The 24,796-nt window shown below is 43.7% G+C and overlaps 1 protein-coding gene across 1 annotated transcript in view; it reads left to right on the forward strand.

Annotated features, from left to right (window-relative positions):
* Nucleotides 1-24,796, forward strand: part of TRPM7 (transient receptor potential cation channel subfamily M member 7) — a 1,848,525-nt gene that overhangs the window by 1,621,319 nt on the left and 202,410 nt on the right. The window contains exon 33 of the mRNA XM_044076371.1: nt 22,878-22,929. Coding sequence (XP_043932306.1) covers nt 22,878-22,929 — 52 coding nt within the window. The remainder of the gene's footprint in view (nt 1-22,877; nt 22,930-24,796) is intronic.

The raw sequence follows: 24,796 nt of genomic DNA on the forward strand, positions 1-24,796 counted from the left end.
GATCTCGTTTGCCGCTTAGCGAAAGAGGTCTCCTTTGCCAGCTGAGGTAAGTTTTTTTCTTGTTAAAGAAGAAAAAGTTCAGTTAGGGGTTTATTTTTTCCCTTTAGTGTTAGATTAGCCTGTACTTAGTTACAGCCCACCCTATTCCCTTCCTTTTAAACTTTTATAATAGTTTTCAGTTAAAGTTTTAGTCAGGCCTAGTTCCCCAAGTTATTCCCTTCCTGTGTGTCTGTGTAGGGATTAAGTTGTGTGTTTGTGGGGACTGTTTGTGTCTATCCTTTTTTAGGATGTCTAGAGAAGGCAAGGTCTCAGGCTTCAAGAAGTGTGACCAGTGCTGTCAGAAAATGTCCCTGACAGACGGTCACACTTCTTGTGTGTATTGCCTGCGGCCTTTGCACCTGCAGGACTCCTGTGCGTTGTGTCATGCTTTTAGCCAGAGAGTCCTGCAGGAAAGGAGGAACAAATTAATCCTCCGAGGTTTACTTAAACCTGAAGGTTCTCCTCCTAAGCCAGGGGCAGGAAAACCTCTTAAGCCACCGAAGGCTCAGGCTACAGTGCCCAAGCCTCCTCCAGTGGCTCCGGCTCCATCGGAGCCGATATCGGCTCCGGCTGGAGTCGATACTTCTGCTGTTAGAGTAGTGGGTTCAGTGCCGGCCGGCTCCGATACCCTGACTACTGTGGCCTTGTCGGCTCCGGCTGGAGCCGACACTTTATCCAGCATCGGAGCCGAGATATCCTCGGCTCCATCTGGGGTTCAAGGGACTTCGGCTCCGATGGCTTCGACCCGTAAGAGATCCCGGTCCCCTTCGATACTAAGTATTCACTCGGCTCCGGGGTCTCCTCTTTTGTCGGAGCGGAGCCATCGGAGCCGATCTTGAGATCTTCCAGGCTGTCTGACCACGATTTGGAGAGGGTGGTAAGCAGGCTGTTGAAGTCTCAGGCACTGGCCCAAATGCTCCATAGCCCGTCTCAACAGACTTGGCTATAGCCCGATTCTTGAGATTCCTCCTCCGACTCCACACCAGAGTTCGGGCGGAGCTTCTTGGGACAGCGACTGTTTCGATGCGGAGCCGATACATCCTTCGGCTCCGTCATCTTCGGCTCGATCTCCTCCTTGAGACCTTCCTTGGAGGGATCCGGTCATCGGGTTTCCACTGTCGGCTCCGAGGGCTAGTGGCATCGGACCCTTGTCCGACCCGCTCTCCCTCTCGGGCTTCGCTTTGTAAGCTCGGCGCCGACATCGGCCTCGGAACCTTCTCTCTCCTTGGAGCCGACCATTCCTGTTTCTTCGGAGCGGGTGTGTTCAGGTCTCCCGGGAGAGGAGCCTTTGAGGTGATGAGGAGTGTCCTGGCCTCTGAGCCTGGTCAGCGGTCTATCCCTCTAGCTCCTCCCTCATCAGTGCCTGCAGATGCCTCTTGCCAGCCTCTTGCTCGCAGGCCCAGGGATCCATCGCCCCAGGTTTACCCACTGGGAATTTCCTCCTCTTCCGAGGTTTCTCCTGGCCCTGCAGGGGAACCCCCTCGGAAGAGGGCGTAAGAGGAAACACACAGACTCCCCTGAATCTACTACATCTGATACCGACTTAGATGAGTCGGAGGGTTCCCCACGGTCCCCCTCTGAGGATGTCTCCTTTTCAGACATCCTTGAGCTTCTCAAACAGAGGGGGAATTGGCCCTCCATTGACCCCTCCGAGGATGAGTCGGTATACCTGGAGGCTTTTGGATCCCGACCCTCCACCTCCTGGGTGTCTCCGCCTTTCGACCCACTCATGCAGGTAGTGGCTCGGAAGGCGTGGGCGGCTCCAGATTCTGTGGAACCTGTCCCCAGGAGACCATCCAAATTCATCACGGCCCCTTCGGATAACCAGTTCCTGTCCAAAGGTGTCTCTGTGGATGCTATGGTGGTGGCGGCCACTAAGAAGGAACTGGCGGATCCTTCAGTGCCTGTCCATCCTCCTAATAAGGATTCTAGGACCATGGACAGGTATGGAAAGCGGATGTTTTCTTCAGCGACCTTTGCTATGCGTTAAGCTGAATTACCTTTGTCACTTCACCAGGCTTCAACGAGATATTCTCAAGGAACTGGGAGAAGTTGTCCAGGATCCTTCTGCTGCTGGGGCTCAGGAAAAGATGGCCTCACAGCTTGCTATCCTGAATTCCATATCTAACTCCTCCATGCGGCTCATATCTTATGCGGCCGATGGAGCGAGCAGGGCCGCAGGCACAGGGGTTGCTCTTAGACGCCAAGCCTGGATGCGGCTGTGTAATTTTGCGGACCCCTTTAAGGCGTCCTTCACCAACACCCCCTTTGACGGTTCGGCTTTGTTCGGACCTCAGGTGAAGGATACTTTGACCAGATGTGAGCAGGACGGTAAAACTCTTTCTGCCGTTGGAGTCCAGTTTTCCACTCCTTCTAGACCATATCCCAAGGGTCAGAAGGGGGGGAAGATGTGGTTCCGTAAAGCCCAAGGAGCTACACGGACACACGTGGTCAGTTTACCCCCAGAGGCAGAGGGGGTAACAATAATAGACGCCGCCCTAGAGGCAGGGGGGGGTCCTCAGAACCAGGGCAACAGGGAGTCTCTTCCTGAGAAGCCCTTTCAGCATCCCTGAGGTGTTGCCCAACTGTCCACCCTTGGAGGCAGTCGGGGGAAGAATTTCGCTGTACCCAGTAGCCTGGCAATCCCTATCCCAAGAGAAGTGGGTACAGTCGATCATATCCGAGGGTTACAAAATTCCCTTCGAAAGGTTTCCCGTACCTCTACAATCCCTTCCAGACATCTCACCCGGTCAAAGGGATTTGGCAAGACAGGAAGTTTCAAAACTCCTGGAAAAAAGAGCCATCCAGACAGTGCCGGCAGACCAAGTAGGATCCGGCTTCTACTCAAGATTCTTTTTGGTCCCCTACTAGACCTAAGCAGACTAAACAAGTCTGTCAAAAAGGCAAGATTCCGGATGGTCACGCTGCAATCCATTCTGCCCTTTCTGGGCAAGGACAACTGGATGTGCTCTATAGACCTTCAAGATGCGTACTATCACATAAAGATTCACAGACGCTCCAGAAGGTTTCTCCGCTTTCGGCTGGGAGCCAGTCATTACCAATTCAGAGCACTGCCCTTTGGCCTCACTTCAGCCCCCAGAGTGTTCACCAAATGCATGGCAGTGGTCACAGCTCACCTGAGACGTCGAGGATTCCAGGTGTTTCCTTATTTGGACGACTGGCTCCTCTCCGCCACCTCCAAGCATCAGCTTCTTCGGTCCAGAGACTACACCCTACAGCTTTGCAAGAGGCTAGGAATTTCGTAAATTTCGAAAAATCCTCTCTGCTGCCTTGCCAATCTATCACCTTTATAGGCAGAGTTAAATACCGTCAAAATGTTAGCCAGGCTAACAGATCAAAGGATTCTGGACATCCAGAAATTTGTTCAGCTTCTGTTACTAAGCAACAAGATCAAAGCCAGGTTTGTCTTGAAAGTTCTAGGCCTAATGGCTGCGGCCATTGTTCTTCTTCCACTGGCTCGCTTCCACATGCGTCTCCTGCAGTGGATGTTATTCACGCAGTGGTCGTACCACTATCTGCCCATGAGACACGAAATCTTGGTAACACAGTCGTGCAGGGCTCATCTACTATGGTGGATATCTTCCCCTCTTCTTCATCAGGGCCGACCCTTTGTTCCCCCTCCTCCAGTTGCCACAGTCACCACGGATGCCTCTCTGATCGGGTGGGGGGGGCATTATCAGGGCAGGATGGTCCACGGACGTGGCAACCCATAGAATACCACCTGCACATAAATGTCCTGGAGATGAGAGCAGTGCTTTTAACGTTGCAAGCCCTCGACGACTTTCTTCCCACGGGGACTATTGCAGTACAGACGGACAACATGTCCGTGGTCTGGTACATCAACAAACAGGGCGGAACCAGGTCCTATCCCTTATGTCGAGAAGCTCTCAGACTTTGGCAATGGGCGATCTCTTCTCAGCGGTTTCTGATAGCAACGCACATCCCCGGTAGGTCCAACCTATTGGCGGACAGGCTAAGCAGATCTATTCTGATGCCTCACGAGTGGTCTCTCAATCAATCTGTAGTGGATCAGATTTTTCTGAAGTGGGGCACCTTGCTGCGATCTTTTGCTACCCTCAAAACAACAAGTGCCCAGATTACTTCACACTTTTTCCCCTTCCAGGCGAACCCTTCAGAGACACTCTAACCCAGGATTGGCCACTGGGCCTTCTTTATGCTTTTCCTCCCTTTCCATTGATTCCACAAGTCATTCAGAAAGCCACCGTTTTGAGAGCCAAATTGATCCTCATTGCTCCATATTGGCCTCGACAAATTTGGTTTCCGTCTCTACATCATCATCTTCTGGTGCAGCCCTGGCATCTGGACCCAGTTCGGATCTCTTGATCCACCAGTCGGGTCAGCAGCACCGGGCCATTCATTCTCTCAACCTCACTGCTTGGTTGCTCCACTTCCTTCCCTAGCCAGGCTACCAATGATTTCTGACTCAGTCAGAGACATTTTAGTGTCTTCTTTAAAGTCGTCCACTAGAACTGTTTATGCTAGCAAGTGGCGGCGTTTTTTGGGCAAACGCCAGAAATATTGATCCTTTTACGCTCCTGTACATTCTGTTTTGGATTTCCTGGCGGAGGTTTTTCATTCGGTTCTTCGTCATCTACAGTCAAAGTACAACTGGCTGCTATTTCCAAGTATCATGTTGGCTTGCATGACAATAACATCATGTCTCATAGGTTATGCAAAGCCTTTTTAAGAGGAGTTTTTCTCCTAAAACCGGCTGTGAAACATCCTCCTCCATAATGGGATCTAAACTTAATGTTGGCATCCCTAATTCTACCTCCTTCGAACCGTCTGCTACGTGTTCTTTAAAGTTATTGACGTGGAAAACTATATTTTACTGGCTGTTACTTCTGCAAGAAGAGTTTCTGAGATTCAGGCCCTCTGTATTCGTTCACCTTATCTGGTTTTCATAAGGATAGGGTTTCGCTCAGAACTAACCCTTCCTTTCTTCCCAAGGTTGTATCTCAAACCAATATTAACCAATCTATTGATCTACCAGTCTTCTTTCCTAACTATTCTGACAGAGCTGAACAGAAGCTGCATTTTTTGGATGTTCATCGTCAACTCAGGTACTACTTGCATAGGACTAAACAAATTAGAAAATCAGACCAATTGTTTGTCTCCTATGCAGAAAACAGGTTAGGTCTTCCAGTTTCTAAAGTGACCTTATCTAGATGGTTGACTTCCACCATTTCCTATGTATACTCTCTAAGGGGCAAACAACTATCTTCTAAGCCAAAAGCACATTCGACCAGGAGTCTATCCACTTCTGTAGCCTTTCAGGATAGACTTCCCATTGACACTATTTGTGCAGCAGCTACTTGGGCCACGCCTCATACCTTTGTGTCTCATTACAAGTTGGATTTGGCCTCCAGAGATAGGGCCAGTTTTGGTTCCACAGTTCTCAAGAGTCTGTTCCATTGAGCCACCGGGATACAGGTGCTAGGGACGCGGTCCCATCCAGCAGAATGAAGGCGAGATTGACAACTTAACATTTAGAAGTTATGTACCTACCATAACGTTCCATGTTAGTTGTCTTCTCTCGCCTTCTTTCTTCGCCTCCCTCCTTCCCCTGGCCTGGACAGATCTTGGAGAGTTCCTATTAGATTGCTTCCTCTGGAGCATTGTTATGAGGACTTCTTTTAGGAACCATGGTTCCTAATTATGTTAGGATAGTCTTTAGCAGGGTCAGTTAGCTGCCAAACGAGATCTGAGGTAGTTCCGCCTTGCATCATGGGATATAGGGTTGCCTCGAGCTGGTAAAAGGAGTTCTCGAGCTAAAGCAAGTGCCGAGTCGGAGCCGAGGATCGGCTCCGAACCCATCCAGCAAGAAAGAAGGCGAGAGAAGACAACTAACATGGAACGTTATGGTAGGTACATAACTTCTAATTTATTTCTATCCTAACCTAGTTTGTCTAACTTGGGGAATAATGTATAAATTCTCTCTATACCTCTGTTACTGAATTCTCATCTTCCATACCAAAGGTTTCATCAAAAATCTGCCCATTTTTGTTATATTTTCCATTATAGGCCCCCAGATACATCCTCACTGTTGCAAATCAAATTCCACTCCCCACCTATAAGTAATATTTCCTGCAGAATTTTCTTAAGCTCCATTGTAGCAGTTTTAAGTCAAATATAAATGCAAGCCAGCGTAATCCTCTTCCCTTGCCAATAGTCCCTTACTACAAATCTCCCATTATTATCTTTTTTCCCTCTTCTATCACTATTGGAGCTTCTCTAGCAATTAATATAAATACCCCCCCATGTCCCAAATACTCTGCTGAATAATCATCATGAAATCCTTTTTTTTTATCAAATTCACATGCTCATTTCTTTCTAAATGTGTCTCCTGTAGCGTACCTATTTGCATTGTGCATTTCTTAATATAGTTCACTACTCTTTCTTTTTGTGTATACCTGTTGGACCATTCATGTTCGAAGATATGGAAAGTACTGCCATTATGACAACAAAGTTATTTTCCCACCTGTTATGTATAACAGCTTTTTTTTTAATGTCTAGTTTTAGCCTTTGTGTTAAATGCATACACTAATGTTTGGCAGGATAAAATGTGGTTGTTTCTTGTCATATCAGTCTCAACCTGTGTGTTACATCTTACAAGATTTTTTGTTTCAATGAAAACCCTCAAAGAAAAAGAAAACTAACACCCCAGAAAATATTAACTTAATTTAATACAGATACACAAAACTAGATGCATCTTCAAATAAAGTTTAACACTACTAATAGAAACAATTGTCCCGGATTGACAGCTACACAATAGACTTTAGTTAACCTATAATTAAGGTTATATACACATATAACATGGTACCACCTGTGCTTTTACTAGCTGCTGTCTGTTTTTGTTGTATCTTTATTTCTGTCCCAAATGTAGAAAGCAACTTGAATGCTTCCAGAAAACATTATCTCCTAGATATTGAAATTAACAATTACTATTTTTAATGCTCTTTTTATCAGTTTGTCTCCAGAGAATCAGTGAATTTAAGCAGAATAGTTAGATGACTGAAGACCAAATTACCTACTTTAATTTCCCACTTAGTATCTGACAATAAACAAACTACTGTGGAATTGTGGAGAGGCAGCATAAGCAAAAAAATGTAATGTAACATTTCTGCAAAGAATCTTCAATTTTACAAAAAAGGAGAAAAAGAAATGATTAATGCAGAGTAAAGATTTTGTTTCAGTTAAAAGTTCAGTTCAAAGTGTAGTAATTAGTTCAGCAGAGTTTCTTGTATCTGTTACAAGGTGCTTATACTGCAAGTGTACTAGAGAAACAGGAAATATTTTTCTCAGCTGCCAGATCCAGGAACTAAACATTTGTGAATCAACAGAAGGAATATTTAATTGTCTGTTTTAAGCTTTTGAAAACAATAGCCTCTCAGACTGAAAACATTCAGGCATATCACAGCATACCTCTCAACTGCCTGATATTTGCAAGCGAATACATAATTTAAAGTAAAAAATAACAGGTGCTGTGAAATTCCAAGTGCAGGATTCAGTCATAAGCTCATAGTTTGTGGAGCAACATGATCACAGCACACTCCAGCAACAGCTGCAGATTGCCACAGTGCAAGTAAGCTGAAAACATTTTTGAAAACATTTCTCTTGCAGTAGTAGAAAGCAAAATATATATAGCTTTACACTAATGCACCTTTCTGAGGGTGCACTAGTAAAGCATGTACATTAACCCACCGAATCTGGGTTGTTTTTTTATGTTGCATGAGTAGAACAATTCTTTAGATTTTTAAGATTTTGATGTGTAGATTTTGGTGTTTTAGTTATACAGACAGAAAAATAGAGAGAGAGAGAGAAATCCACTTACTCACTATTCCTAATACAGTGGCTTAGTGGTATATACATTTTTAGCCTAGTATGTCTGATTCTTCTGCTTATTTTTTATGTTAATTTCTCACTCTATTTTTTTTGCACCTGTGTTTCTGAGTTGTGATATCTTACAATCCTACTGGAAGTGAGGATGTCTGCCCCGGATAACAAGTTAATAATATTTGATATTCACATTTCATGATAATTAGCAGCCCACATTTTTGGTCTGATATACCTACTTTTCAAGAGCCTTGTCCATATTTTCACTGTCTGAAGGATGGAAGATGTGGATCTTCGTGAGTCACCAGTATGATCTGCATTTGCGACTGATCTTAATTCTGGCAACGTTAAACCTTCAAGTGACATTAAAGCTGCTGAAAGTGGCAGTTCTGACCAAACTGCTACTTCTAAATGTTTCAGTTTGGTAGATTTATTAAAATGTTATAGTGACAGTGTATAGTGTAAAAAATGTCAGATGTTTGTTAAAATCAATTGACTTGCTTTTTTCAATATAGAATGTAGTCCGTTTTTCACATGATATACCTAGTACGAGTCATATAACAGTATATTCGCTGTCAGTGCACACAATCTAAATCATAGTGTACAGTCACTTTTATAGAAGGTGGAATACCATATATAATTGGTATGTGAAAATATTACTATGTATGTCTTTAAAGGACCCTGTGCTTATAGACAGTATAGGTCATATGACCTGCCTTTTCAGTCAGTCTTATGCAAAGCTTCATCATTTTATCAGCCTCCTCACTTGGCAGTCCTTGGCTGTGTGTGTGCTACAAGTCTACATGTATATAGTTTTTGCTCACAATAAAGGCATACTTTCAGTCTGAAAAGCTATCTCAGCATCTCTTATGTTAGTATGTGGTTGCAACATTAATGCGAATTATCTAATTTTATCCAGTGGTTCAGATCTGGGGACTAAACTGTGAAACTGATTTACTTTTGCACTTCATAGGTGTACACTAGGCTAATGACTGCTGGGGCTTTTATAAGCTTAACCATACAATCCAAATGTATCCCATCAGCTATTTTGCCTTAGAGGTTGTTTTAAGAGTTTTTTTGTTGGTTAGGTCATAATTTCGTAATTGCCTCTGTCTATCAGAGACATAAGTGTCAGACCAGGGGTGAATTTCCGATTTCCCATCCACTGTTCCAGGTTACACTTGAATTAGGTTTGGGAAGAGCTCTGCTTCATATGGATGGGAAGCTTATTCCAGAGAATGGGAATTCTCTGAGATACTTATATTTCCCCAACATGTCATATTTAAATCACAAGCAAAGTTTAAATCCTTACATGTAGTAGTACTGATTCTATTAATTTTGCAGATATGCAAAAGGTAGATTAGGGTGGGATCCAATAATATCTTGCATGCCAGACATCTGCTCTCAGCAGTCTGTAGAAAATAGATTTTAGGGATAGGGCTTTGAGGTGATCTGCATAGGGCATTGTGCTTATGCCCTGTATTCTTCTTATGAGGAACTTCTGTGGACATTCCAGCAGTTGCATGTTTATATTCATGTACATACCGAAGGGAGCATTATACTTAATGATGGGTTCTGTTGAGGGATAAATATAGTGACAGAGACTTCTCTGGACCTAGATACCATGCCCTTACTTGTAAGTTTTACACTAGCGTAGCTGGGGTGGTGTAAGTGGGGCAACTGCTCTAGCGTAAAGTGTTAGAGGATGCAGTCAGCCATCTATCATCCCAGTGCAATGGAGACTTTTAAAAGAAATTTACAATTTAAATTTTTTTTTTTTAACAAAAGTGTGAGTTTGAGGAAGGAGGGTCATGGTCAGGACACAAACACTGGACCTGAATGGTTGGGGCATGAGTGGTGTGGGGGAGGGGAGCCTGTGTTTTTTTTTTCTGAGGGAGTCAGGCACTTAGCTCATGGGACTAGCACAAAGGGCACTGGTTAAACCAGCAATGCTTCTGAAGTTGAGTGTCATAGAATGATTTTCTTACTACCTTTAAACACATGTTGGTCGAAAGCCAGGTTCCTATTTACACGAGTCCCTAAATCCCTGACTAATGTGTCTACTTTTAGGGGTGTGTTATTGAAGAGGTAGTTTCCTGGGGTGACTAAATTCTTAAAAGGTGCTATTATGCATTTTTTGGCACTGAGTGGCTTTGGCACCAGTCATTTGTGTTAGAACTTCCTATAAAATTGTAATATCCTGGGGGTATCTTTGATTCCTCCCAGCTTGCAATCATCTACAAACTTTGTAAGCCAGAGGCCCTTGACATTGACATTGAATTCCAAGAATCAGATGCCAAAGAGGAGTGGACCCAGTACAGAGTCCTGGGGGGGATCAGTGGTAACCAGACTGATTGTGGTGGAGGTGGTCTCTCCAGTCCTATCCTCATAGGTCCTATCTGTGAGCCAGATGGCTGTCTAGTGGGTTACATAGGGGTTTATGTCGAATTCCATGAGATTCTTTAGAATGCTAAAGTAGGGTATTGTATCAGATGCATTAGCTAGGTCAAGATAGGCAGTATGCATCATTTTGCCCTCATCCATTGCCTTGGTAACCTTCTCAAAAAGTCCACTAGGTTCAGTAGGCATGACGTGCCTTTGACAAAACCAAACTGGGCTGGGTACATGTCTGAAGGTTTCTATGCCATTGTTAATTATTTCCATGGCTTTGCATATGAGACTAGTCAGGCTCCTGGGGTCCACTGATGGCCCACCCTTATGCAGAGGGATGACCATTTTGGTATTCCATTGTGTGACACAAAGATGGTTGGAGGCTGTGGTTGAATAGTGACTCCATTGGCCCTGATAGACCATATTTCACGTTATTTAGGAGGCATTGTGGACAGGCAGTTTCCCATCATCTTTCTGGCCAGCCTGATAGACATAGGCATCCTGAGTCAATGTAGCAGTTGTCTTATGTATGCTGATAACCACTTACTCCTGAAACAAACACATACTTTATATGAGAGATGTAACCTCCTATACTAAATAAGGACACGACACATAAACCCACATATGCAGAAGTAGTCAGCAGTAACTTACGAAAAGATCAGAGGCCATCCAAACGGAAACCACTTAGACACATAACAATGCAAAAAACAACCACAACACATAATAATACACACATCGGTGTCTCAAAAAATAAGCCCGTAAGATGTAATACCACAAAACCGTGCATTGGTCATATGTGACTCCATTGTGAGATGCATGGATATTACACTCACCAGACTGGATAAGGAGTGGGTTATGGTTAGCTGCCTGTCAGGTGACAGGATCCATCAAGTCACTCAAGTCACTCAAGCACTGAAGTCACTCAACCACAAGTACCGGTATGACTCCATCATAGTCTGTGTGAGGGTGAATGACTTGAGATGTACCTTACTGGACTATATGAAGCAAAACATGACTAAGCTTTCAGATGGTGTCACAGGCAGGTATAAACCTAGCCTTAAGCAGCATTCTGCCTTCTTCAAGGATGATGCCACAAAACAAAAAATTATTGACTTTTAACAATTGGCTTAGCTTCTGGTGTCAGTCCAAGGGGAATGCAATATCTGTCACCCTGGAAAGACATGGTTGACAGGCCATGCAGCTTTGCCAGACATGGTCTGCACCTGTCTCTAGGCTTTCAGATACTGGCAAAGGCATTAGCCACCTCTTTTGTGCTGTTTTCAGGCAATGTCAAAATAACTAACCTCCTTACATAACAAAATCCTCTCTAGGTTCATAGGTTCATACTAGGCTATCTGCCCTAGGGCATTTATAAGCCTAGCCAGAGTACGTTTGGCTTTCGCCACCCATTTTAAATTAATTTTGCTATGCCCTTTTTCGTGGTTAGTATACTGTGCCTCTGTCTAACAGTGACACAGAAGTGATACCCGGGGTAAACCTACGATCTCCCATCCACTCATCAAGATTCCTCTTGAAGAGATTCAATGAGGGACTCTGCCTAACCTGGACTGGGATTTTATTCCAGAGTGAAGGGAGCCTCTGGGTTATGAATCTGTCCCTCCAGCATGTCCTATTTATTTCAGTGCTGAGGTTCAAGTCTCTCGAGCGTGTAGCTCGATGGGATTTGGATTTTTTGAGGTGCAGCATGTCCCTTAATTCCGGGTTGGACATGGCTTTATACGTCAGGCACAGGTCGCCTCTTAGCAGGCGGTATGCCACTGAGTAGAGCTGGAGTTTCTTTAACCAGGCAGCATATGGCATCTGTTTGAGCCCTTTGATCCTCTTGGTGAGGTACTTTTGGGGTCTTTCCAGTTGCTGCAGGTGTTTGGTAAGGTACATCCCAAAAGGGGCATTGTACTCAATTATGGTCCTGATAAGGGATGAGTAAAAAGGCACAATGACTTCCCCTAATCTAGATGTGAATCCCTTCATGATTAGGTGGGCTATATAAAATGTTTTTCTAACCACTTTGGCCACGTGGTTGTCAAATGAGAGATTGCTATCAACTTGGGTCTCCAGGTCCCTAATTACTTCTTCTGTACTTAATTGGTTACCACCTATGTGGTAATTTGTGGGCACTTTATTTTTGCCAAAGGGGATGACTATACACTTTTTGGTGTTTAGCTTGAGGCCATGGCTCTGGCACCAGTTGTCTGTTTCTATGAGGCCCTTTTGGAGGATGCTTGTGTCGGCTGGAGAGTCGATTATGGCGCCCAGTTTGCAGTCATCTGCGAACTTGGTCAGCCACAGTCCTTCTGTGTTGGCCTGTACCTCAGAGAAATATATACCGAACAAGAGAGGTCCCAGGACTGAGCCTTGTGGGACGCCACTTGTAACTGGTTTGGAGTCTGACATGGCTCCAGCAATTCTAACCATGTGGGTTCTGTCCTTGAGCCAGTTTGCAACCCATCTAGTGACATAGGGGTTTATATTTAAGCTGGTGAGCTTATCTATAATGCCCGAGTGGGGTATTGTATCGAAGGCTTTTGCAAGGTCCAGGTAGGCTGTGTGGACCACCTTCCCTTCGTCAATGGCCTTGGTGAGTGTTTCAAAGAAGTCGACCAGGTTTAAGAGGCATGATCTGCCCTTAACAAAGCCGAACTGGGTAGGATCCAGTGTCTGTAGGTCCCCAATATCTTTATTTATGAGGTCCATGATGATCCTTTCCATAGCTTTGCAGACCAAGCTAGTCAGGCTTATGGGGCGATAGTTTCCAGGGTCCGTTGAGGCACCACCTTTGTGGAGAGGGACCACTGTTGCTGTACGCCACTCTTTGGGTACATATCCTGTAGTAAGGCTGAGATTGAACAGTAGTTTTATGTTTGGGTTTAGCTCTTCTTGGAGTTCATGTAGGACGCAGCCCGGGACATCGTCTGGTCCCATTGATGCTGTGTTTTTGCTTTGGAGAGGGCGGCTCTTACCTGAGCATCTGAGATGTCAGGGGGGCAGCACTCTGCTGGGATAGATATTTGCCCTTTCGGTGGGGAGGGGGGGGAGAAGTTTGTGCTGAACCTGTCAGCTAGGATGTTGGCAATGTCTGTGGGTTCGGTGTATTTTTTGTCATTTGGACTAATTCTGAGCATATCTGAGAATTCCGACCCAGGTTCCTAACATAACTAAAGAAAGCCTTGTGATTATCCTTAGTGTCCTGTGCAATTTTTCTCTCGAAGCTGGCCTTAGACGATTTTATGAGTGCCCTTAGTTTTTTGCTAATACTGATCAGAGATGCCTTCCCTTTTTGGGATTTTGCTCTATCATGTAGTAGCTTCCTCCTTCTATTGTATAGTTTGTTTATGGCTGGGGTCCACCAGACAGGACGTCTGCCTTTGGAGGATTGGGTCTTGGTTTTATTTGGGATTGCATGATCCATGCATTCCTGAAGGTGTTCATAGAATGCATTTATAAAGGATTCTTCGGTCTGGGCCGTATTTTCCACAGGCCCGGGGGCTTTGAAGGATTCCACCTCAGTTTTGAGGAGTGTGAAATTTGCTTTAGAGAAGTTTTTCACTGTGGTTTTCTGGGCAGGGGGTGGGGTCGGGATGTGAATATCCAGTGAGATCAGTTTATGGTCTGATCTTACCAGTGAGGGATACACTTCTGGTCTGGAGAATAGAGTCCCCATGTTGGTGATGATCAGGTCCAGTATGTTTTCCCCTCTTGTGGGAGTGGTAACAAGTTGTTCCATAGCATTTGAGTTTATGAATTCTAGGAACCTTTGGGCTAGGGTGTTGGAGCTAGAGTAATGCTCCCAGTCTATGTTTGGGTAGTTGAAGTCGCCACATATAATGGTGTGTGGAGAGACCTTCATATTTTCTAGTGTTCTCAGGAAGGCCGAGTGGGGTTCCTGGGTTTGGGAGGGTGGTCTGTAGCAGGCTATAAACTGGAAGGCAGTTTTACCCACTGTTAGTTGCACATGGATAGTCTCTGATGCTTCGTGCTTTGCCACCAACCTGGAGGTGTGGGTATCTTTGATGAATATCGATACTCCCCATCCTTTTGTGGTTTGGTCCAAGTTTTGGGGCCGAATAACATGGTATGAGGTATGACCTGGTAGTGCTGGGGTGCTCTCGGGAGCCCTGAACAAGGTTTCTGTTACTGCACAGATATCAATGTTCTCCATGCTAAGGAGAGTTTCGAGTGTGTGCATCTTGAGGTTTAGACTTCTGGCGTTGAGTAGCATTACTCTTAGTTTCTTATCCCTTGTGATACCTATGGAGGTGGGTTTGTCTTTTGAGCCTTGCCTAAAAAAGGCACTATGGGGGTAGCAAGAGCCTTTGCCAATATCTGAAAGCCCAGGGGTGACAGGTGCAAAAGCCGTCCCTAGCGAAGCATCATGGCTTGTCGAGCATATCATCCCAGGCTGACAGGCATTGGATCCCCTTTGAATGACACCAGTACTTAAGCCAATTGTTGAAATTGATCATCTTGTCTTCATATTGTGGCATCATTCTTGGCGAGGGTAAGATGCTACTCAAGGTCAGGGTCATACCGGCCTGGGCTACATGCTAAGAGAGCTCCTCTATGTCTCTCTTCATGTAGTCCAGGGAGGTACGTCTCAGGTCATTCATACCAGCATGGACAATGACTGAGTCATATTTGTACTTGCCTTGGAGTGACCTGAGTGCTTGTGTTATGTGGCGGATCCTAGCGCCCGACAGGCTGCTCACCGTGACCTTCTCCTTGTTCAGCCTGGTGAGCGGGACGTCAGTGTGCCTGACGATAGAGTCACCTATTACAAGTGTATCAGGTGTGTTGTTTAGCCTTAAGGGCTGTGACTGTTCGGCACACTGGCTTTGTGAGGTATGTGTTGCACATGTTTTGTTATGGGGTAGCGGTTGCTTGGGTGTCTGCTTTGGAGGTCTCTGCTGCTTAGGCAGATCTTTATTTAGAGGCTCTGAGTATGTTTTTGTGCGATTATGTGTTTGGTTTGCTGTCGTGGTAGGTCTATGTGAGACTGGAATTGTAGTGAGTGTGGTTTCCTTCTCCTCCTGACTGGTTATGCCACTACTGAGTTGAGAGAGCTTAGCCTCCAGTTTGGCTATATGGTTGCATCCCTCACATGTGTTGGAATTTGTTGGGAGTAGTTGAGGGTTGTCTGTGTACATGAGGCAGTTGTAACATTGCCTCAAGATTCCCAGATTCACCAGCTGGACCGGAGATGAGATTGACAACTGACCTTTGGACATGCTAGAATAATACTGGGAATTCCTTTATAATTGAAAACAAGGGCCAATGGGGAGTGAGGGTATAGTGCTTTTAATTTTTAGTGCTGACTTATATAATTGCTTTATTGAGCAAGTGCCAGGTAACTTAAGTGCAATGTGTTACAGGTAACTTAAATGCAAAAATGACAAACAGTAACTTTCTTTCAAGTGAAACAAGGAAATAAGTACAGTAAGCAATGCAGATATTACTAGGGATCCACAGAAGTGCTGAGAAGCCACATTTTAGGTGGAATTAACATTCCAGGGAAATAACAAGCAAACAAACAACAAGCATACAAACAAAGCTAGATTCAGCAGGCCTGAATCTAGTCTATGCTACAGCAAACAAGGTGTACCAATTTCAGTAAGAAATAGTTCAAATATGCAGGCACTATAAACTTCTAACCAGAAATTCCCAGCTCAGAAGGGCAGAGTCCAGCCTCTCCTCCCACAAGAGTGCAGACCACGAACCTTCTTAATGTAAAATAACTGGCCTGAAGCCCAAGTGCTTAAACCAGAACTAATACACTTTAAGAATAACAGACACTGAGCTCACAATCAGCAGTTCCCAACTTAGAAGGATGTAAGCTACCTGTTCTGCCACTACAGTGCAGACCACAAAACCTCTTAATGTAAAACAACTGGTCTGAAGCCTAAGTGTTTAAACTAAAGGGCTTAGAATGAGTTGCACCAAGCAGTAATAAATACAATTGAGTACTTTTAAGATGACGCAAAAGCAAAATAAAGTAGGAAGAAACACAAGTACAGTAAAAGCAGATGAATTTTTTTTTTTCAGAAAAGTAGCAAAAGCAGTAGTAAATACAATTCTCATGCAGTGCAAGCTGGCACACTTGAATATGTAGCAATATTAGTCAACACACAGTTTGAAAAAATTTAATTAAATTAAAAAGGACTAAAAGCAAGTGCAGAAAGGGTTTATTAGGTAGAATGCGGTAAAGAGATGGGCCTGGGGGAGTGTCTTAGATCTAATCTACAGTCGGGCGGGCACTGCAAAAGCCACCAAATTTAAACTACAACCAAGAACAAGGAGGGGGGGTGGGGAAAAACAGTTTCAGCACAGATGTGAGGAATGTGCAAATTATAAAGCCAAAAAATATATACTGTTCTCTATATATTTGCAGAGCAGTAAGACAACAGATATCTAAGCAAACAATTTAGCTCTATAATACAGAATAAGACAGAAAAATATACTCAGCTCTATATATTTGCAGATAGTTCTGTAAGGCTGTCTCTCAAACTAAGGTTCCAGTTTGAATGCATATTGTTAATTAACAGGACACACAACACTAGCTCAATTATATCAGCTGAAGACAAGACCGGAAATGGGGGGGGGGGGGGGGACAGTTTCAACACAGATGTGAGGAATGTGCAAATTATAAAGCCAAAAAATATATACTGTTTTATATATTTGCAGAGCAGTAAGACAACAGATATCTAAGCAAACAATTTAGCTCTATAATACAGAAAAATATACTCAGCTCTATATATTTGCAGATAGTTCTCTAAGGCTGTCTCTCAAACTAAGGTTCCAGTTTGAATGCAGATTGTTAATTAGATAAATTGAAGGTGCTGCTGATTAATGCTAAGAGTCTAAACAAGAAACTGCACTCTCTGGAAGCACTCCTTACCTTGGAAGATGCTGACATCTGTGCAGTCACCAAGACATGGTTCAAAGGCAGCGAAAGCACCCCGGCCATGCAGGGCTGCAATGCCTTCCATACCATCAGACCACAAACCTTGCTTGAAAGAACCAGAGGAGGAGGTGTCTCCATCTTCATTAAGGATAAGTACATATTGATAGCAGTCAAACAGTATGACTCTCTTGAGCTACTCCATGTCCAATTAACTATAGGCAAAGTCCCCTACCACATCATAGCTAGCTGTAGATCCCCCACCAGGAAACAGGAAAAGCATACTGTATAACTGGACTTACTGGGGTCACTTGCCATACAGCCCAACACCTTACTTATGGGAGATTTTAATTATCCTGCTATCAACTGGGAAAGATACATGACCGCAAAAATGATGGCTCTGAGGTTCTTGGACTTTATCAATTCAGATGCAGTGGAACAGCTAGTCAGCACACGTCCAAGAGGCTCAAATGTCCTGGACATAGTACTCACTAACATAGGAGAGCATTGCACCCCCCCCCCCCCTTGTGATGTCCTCACTGGTAAGATCAGACCACAAATATGTCTCGTTTGATGTAATTATAAGACCAAATACTCCATCAAGTTCAAAAACACTTAAGAAATTTTCAGATAAACTATCTCTAAGTGATGGTATAAGAAGTTTCAAAGCCCCCTCAAACTTGGATATCACGGACTCCTAACTCCTATGCACAAGTGTACACCAATACCCTGTATAACCACTTAAGCAGTTGTATAGAATTGGCTGTACATGACTGAATTGAAACTAGGTCTTGCCGAAAAAACAAGCTACCCTGGTGGACCCCTAGTGTAAACAGGCCATACAAAAGAGAAAGAAACTAATGTCCAACAACAAGAGGGAACTGGGTCAGCAGAGGAAGAGGTCCCTTTCTAGCTTAACAAACAAATTAGAGAACTTCTCAAGTCCTCCAAAGCTAATTACAAAGCAAAAAAACCTCCCAAGCTAAGGATAATCACAAGGCATTCTTTAACTACATCCGAAATCTAAAAGGGAATACCCAGCTATGCACTGAACTGGTTGTGGATGGCACTGCCCATACTTAGCCAGAGGTAATAGCCAACCTGCTAGCTGATGGATTTGGAGCAAATTACACCCCCCTGTCCCCTCCATTCATTCCCCAAAGTATACCTTCCACCATTTCTCAGCATATTATCTCAAGAGGGCAGGTCATCTGTGTGCTCTCCCAGGCCACAAATGCAGCATCAGTGGGACCAGACAACATCCCAGATTGCCTTTTAAACAACTGAAAACATGACCTAGTAGTCCCGCTTGGATCCGTGGTTAACTATAGCCTGCAAACTGGCTATGTTCCGCCAGAATGGAGGACAGCAACAGTAATCACTCCACACAAAAGGAGACCATCAACCAACCCTGGGAATTATAGGCCCATAAGCTGAGGGTGGCCACGGTGGTGCAGTGGTTAGCACTGTCACCTCACAGCAAGAGGTTCTCCGGTTCGATCCTCAGCAGGGGTGCCTTCTTTGTGGAGTCTGCATGTCCTCCCTGTGGTTGCGTGGGTTTCCTCCGGGTGCTCCGGTTTCCTCCCACATCCCAAAGACATGCTATAGGTGGATTGGACACTCCAAATTGGCCCTAGGTGAGAGTGTGCGTGTGTGCCTTCAGTGGAAGGTTGGGTGCCGGGCTGACAACTCGACACCGTAAAACTCCACTCCCAATCATGAGTGGACAGGTGATCTGCTGTGGCGACCCCTAACCGGGAAAAGCTGAAAGAAGAAGAAGAAGCTTTACTAGGCTTATCTGTAAGACCATAGCAAGAATCATTATGGACCTTATTAACAAGGACATATTTAATCTCCAAACTCTGAACCCAACCCAGTTCAGAGTCTTTAAAGGTAGAATCATCCCTGTTAAACATGGTTGACTTCTTCGAGAAAGTCACCAAGGCCCTGGACAAGGGAAAGATAGGCCGTAACACCTGTCTTGACCTATTCAAGGCATTTGATACAGTCCCCCACTCAGGTATTATAGAGAAACTCTTCCAACTGGGAATTAACCCCCTACATTACCAGATGGGTAGCCAGCTGGCTCACCGACAGGACACATACTGTAAGTGGGTGACTTCTCTAGCAAAATTCCAGTCAGCAGTGGCGTACCACAAGGTCTGTGCTGGGCCCCTTACTGTTAGGAATTTATTTCTCAAAAGTCCAGGCAAACTTGGATGGCCTGTGGCTGACCAAGTTCATTGACAATTGCAAACTGGAAGCAATCTTTGAGTCTGCCAACAATGTTAATGTACTGCAGACAGAGTCAATGCAGACAAATGATTGTTGCCAAAGTCACAGATTAAAACTAAATGCAAAAAAATGCATTATTATTCCCTTTGGGAAAGCTGACATCCCTGCTAATTGCATTATAGACAGCAGCCCCCTAAGTGTAATCCCAGTTATACATGATCTGGGTACTCAGATTGATAGCAACCTGAACTTTGACCACCACATGTCTGCAGTAGTAAGGAAGTCCTTCTTTGTGGTACATCTTATAAGTAAAGACATCACATCTAGATCTAAGGATGTTAAAATTCTGTTGTACTCTGCCCTCATCAGACCAATGATCAAGTACAATGCTCCCTTTTGCATGTATGTCACCAGATATCTGCAACAGTTGGAGAGACCACAGAGTTTTCTCACCAAGAAGTTATAGGGTACATAAAACAAGTCCTGTTACTGTATTCTGTCTCTTACAGGTTGCTAAAGGGTGACCTGCGCCTGGCTTGCAGGGCAGTCTCTGACCCTGCCCTGATGGAAATGCTACATGTTTGTAAATCAAACTGCAAGAGGGTCAGTCGCTTTAGAGATCTTCAACAGGTCATGCTGGTGAGATAGATACATCTCACAGAGACTGACACTTCTCTGGATCAAGGTTCCAGTTCATGTGAAGCAGAGGACTTTCTTGACCCTCTTCAACTGTAACCTAGATCAATGGATGCGGGGACTCCATATCCATTCCTGTGGTGGTGCCCGTGTCCCTACTGGACAGAGGAAGTCATTATTAACTACCATAGACCCTTACATCTGTGAACTTCACTCACCTAACCACCGACAGTTGGGGCAATTCAGGGTTATATGGCTAGTCTTGTAAGGGCTCTAGTGCTATTAGCCCAGTAACCTTTTATGAACCTATTATGTAGGCCCACAGAAGCTGTATTCTTGTCTTTAGAGAGTGCCTTTAAGGTCTGCTTCCCAATAATAGTTGGATGAGTTATGTTTTTTTGGTTATTCCTGGAGTGTGGCTTGGGGTGAGAGAGAGGTTAAGTTGTATCTGAATTTCAGCCAGAAGATTTGCTATATCTCCCATTTCCATTAACATGGCTCCATTTACCAGCGGTTTGGCACACTGTTCTGTGCTGCCTTTGAGGTTTAGAACATAGCTGAAGAAGCCTTTATGGGTGTCTTTGGCTTGGGATGATATATTTACCTCAAAATTTGATTTGCTGGACTTAATTAGTCCTTTTAGTTGTCTGTTGAGTTTGATGAGAGAGTTTTTATCACTTTTGGTGTTACAGTGCCTAATTTTAGCTGTGATTTTTATTTTCTTTTGTTGTAATACCTGTTTAATTTTGTAATCCACCAGGGTGTTTTTTTTTTTTTTAAGTTTTTGGCTTACTTCTGTTAGGCACAGCCGGCTCTATGCATTTATTGATATGGTTGTATAGAGCTTCTGTGAATAATTCCACATAGGCTGCTGTGTTATCTGGGTTTGGAGGGTCTTGAAATTTTAACAAGTTATCACTTAATAAAAGGTAATTTGCCTTGGAGTAGTTTCTAACTGTCTCAGGGTTTACTGGGATTACAGAACTGATTTTTATTTCAAAGGAGACTGCTTTATCTTCTGACCTTACCAGAGAGGACACAAAACTTGGGGGGTAGCATTATCCCATATTTGTGAGTACTAGGTCCAATATGTTTGAACCTCTGGTAGGCGTATGCACTATCTGATTCAGGGTGTTTGTGTTTAGAAAGTCTAGGAATCTCTGCTCCTACAAATTTGGAGTCATGTAGGGTTCCCAGTTTATAGAGGGTTAAAGTCCCCCATGAGTATGGCATTTGGATGAACAGTAAGTGTCTCCAGTAGGTTTAAGTATGAGCTATGGGTTTCATGGAACATAGTGACCTGTAGCTTGCTTGGAGATGTTATGGGACTTTGTCCATGGTAATCTAAACATGAAAGAACTGTGGTGCGTTACCCTGTATAACCAACCTAGAGGTATGATTGTTATTGGTACAGATTGAGACACCTCCACCTGTTGTCCCTGCCTGTGCGTGGCTAGTCTAAATGTGTGGAGGGCACTGAAGCCTTCACTGCCTGGGTATTCTATGCAGCTTTAAACCATGTCTCGGTAACTGCACAGATGTCTGCATTCCACAAAGTGAAGAGAGCTTGGAGGGAGTGGAGCTTCTTGGTTAGACTCCTGGCATTGAGTAATAACACCTTTAGATTTCTTTGGCTAAATTTGGTTGTGTTAGAAGTTTTGTTACTTTGGCATTGCCTAAAAAAGCTCTATGGGGAGGACAATGTTTCAGCCAATATTCAAAAGATGAGTGAGGACAGGTGGAGACCATCCTTGGCAAAGCAATATGGTTTGTTAACTAATTCCTTCCACACTGACAAATATTGTATCCCCTAGAATGATACTAGAAATTTAGCCAATTATTAAAGCCAGTCATCTTCTGTTCGTATTGTAGCATCATCCTTGGTGAAGGTAGAATGGTTCTCGATGCTAGGCACATGCCAGCCTTTGACACACAGTTTGAGAGATCTATAATGTCTGTTCATATTGTCTAGGGAGGTACATCTAAGGTCATTTACACCTACTTGGACTATGGCTGAAACATAGTGGACTTGTGGTGCAGTGACTTGAGTGCATGTGTAACTTGGCGGATCCTGGCCCAAGATATGCAACTGCCCTTTGTTTTCTTCTTCAGTCTGGTGAGTGAGGCATCCAGTATGTCATAAAATGGAGTCTCCTATGAATAGAGTCCTATTGTGTTGACTTGCCTTATGGGCTTGGTAGTTGAGGATCCACTGGTTATAGCTGTTTGCGGAGAGCATTTGATGAGCAGATAACCAGACAGTGCTCCTGGGTCACCCCTGAAAAGGGACAAGTGCCAGTGGACTTACTACATAACATGTTTATAAAATAAAAAAAATCCTCAAAAAGGCATGCACTACACTTCACTGGGGCACTGGAGCACTGGGGGTTGTAGCTTTCCTGGTATGCTGGATTATTGCCACCTGCATGTTTTCCCTCACCTTTCCCTGTCTGCCTTTGAGGCTGTATGGTAGTAATATTGGAAAATGAACTTGGGAATGGTGGATAAAATTGTGGTGGATCAGAAGGAGTTGTCAGCCAGAGTATATAAAAGACAACTGGATAAAAAAGGAGAGCTTGAGGAAATTGTGACACAATTATATACATACATGTGTGTGTGCATATGTGTGAAAGAAAATATATAAATGATATAGGTTTATTTTTAAGCAGTATGTGTAACCTCATAAACATAGCATTTCTGTGAGAAATACATTGCCTTATCAGATTTCAGTGAAAAAAACTGCGAGTATTGAAAAAGGTTCTGATTTTCTCTTTAATTTTAGGTGTCTCTGAGAACTTGACGGATCCATCGGTTATTAAAGCAGGAGAAAAGAGGTATGAAAAGTTTAATATTGGTGATATTTTGGAAAATGTTGACAATATATACATGTTCACAGTGGGATAACGCTGGCTTTTTTTTTAAATCTCCCCCTCCATTCCCTCATCCAACTGTCGCTGACCTCTGGCATGTTCCAACCCTCCTCCATCTTCCATTGTTTAATTAGTTGGGACCGGAGACATCATAGTGCAGCTGGTCCATCAGAGGGAGCAACATGCAATAATGCCAGTGCATATGGTACACGCACCTGTGTAGTATGCAGTGGATGTCCTGTGACTTCCTGTTAAGAGTAGTTATGAGTCTGTGAGGTCCCTGGTTATCAACACAGGTTTCACAGGCTATGATAAAGCCTATACTTTCCCTCAGAAGAGGAGTACTGGCTGCCTGTATTTCTTCCTGTCCTCTGTGACAACCTTTGTGGTACACTGAATCCATTTCTAAACCCCTGTCACTGGAGGCACAGACAGAAACCTTGCCTCTGTGCCAGATGTACAGGGATGATGATGCTCTTTTGCCCAGAGAGCACTGCATGCTTTTGTTTAGAGTACTTTTACTAGTAGTTGCATAGTAAACAAAATCCATGTAAATAAATGTCTGTTTCAAGGTATTGATATTGGGTATTTTGATGGAAGGTGTTGTCACTAAGTGAAAAAGAGCTGTTTTTAGTAATATTTTGTATTTTTATGCCTCATAGTAATGAGTCAAGGAGATGATTTTTCAAGGCATTCTTAGTTTACAAACCCTTACTTGTCGAACATCCCAGCAGCAGATGGTGATGTCATCAGTTAACATCAGTTTCTGACTTAGCTTGACCCTACATTAGAGTTCCATGACTGCATCATTATCGTCATCAGGGGTTCCCCCATAGGAGATGGAATTCTCAGTAAATCCTCAGTTTGCTCTTGATACCTGATCAGTTTAGATGGTCTGAAGCATTCATTCATTTTCTGATGCCCACTTATCCTTTTCAAGTTCAAGGAGGAAATAGTTTCATTCCCCATAAGCAGTGGGAGTAAGGCAGATAAGCAGGCATAGGAGCATATTTGCTACATTTTTTCTTTCCTTAATAAATTTCAACCTTGACAAATTCCCTTCTTTTTTATTGTGCATACACAGTCTAATTACAGTTAAGGATGACAGGCATTTTGTGTTATTTTTTTCTGTTGGGTGTAGCACACAAATCTACTTTCTTTTTTGAGGAGCTTGATTGCATGATGAACAAGACCTTTGGTTTCGAATTGAAAACAAAATGATGTAGGCCAGAGGCACCTCTCCTTTCCTTCTTTGGATTTAAAAGGAAAGCACATATAGACACCATCTTTTGGCAAAATGTATGTCATCTTTAAGACTACATGTAAAACCAGGACTAGAAGCAAGTCCATTTATGTCTAGTTTGCCAGATAAAGACTTCTGTTTCTTTTATCTTTTTTGCACTCGCACCCCAATCAGAGTCATTTAAAAAGCAGACTTTCTGATGGCTTGGCCCAGCCCCTTCACTTACCACAAAATAATTCATGTCCCCTCTTCCTTCTTTTATAGTTTTTATGGAACCTTCTTAGGTTAGACCTTAACTTTTAATGTGAAGTTGTTCTATCTCGCCGTTTTGTTCTTACACGTGGGTCGGAGCCGATCCCTCGGCTCCGAATCGGCCGCTTTCAAGCTCAAACTGTCAGAGAAGCTCGAGACCTAGTGTATATCCCATGATGCTCTACTGTGAATCCCCAGATCTAGTTTGCCGCTGCAACGGATCAACAGCTCGTCGGAGGAAGCTCGGGCCAGTGATTTAAAATTGTCTGTATTAATAGGATTTTTTGTCTTTAAATTAGTATTACACATACTTAGATTTCAACCTTTATTATAGTA

This window comes from Protopterus annectens, chromosome 7.part0, assembly GCF_019279795.1.
Source record: "Protopterus annectens isolate FY-2018-M chromosome 7.part0, PAN1.0, whole genome shotgun sequence".
Lineage (NCBI taxonomy): Eukaryota > Metazoa > Chordata > Ceratodontiformes > Protopteridae > Protopterus > Protopterus annectens.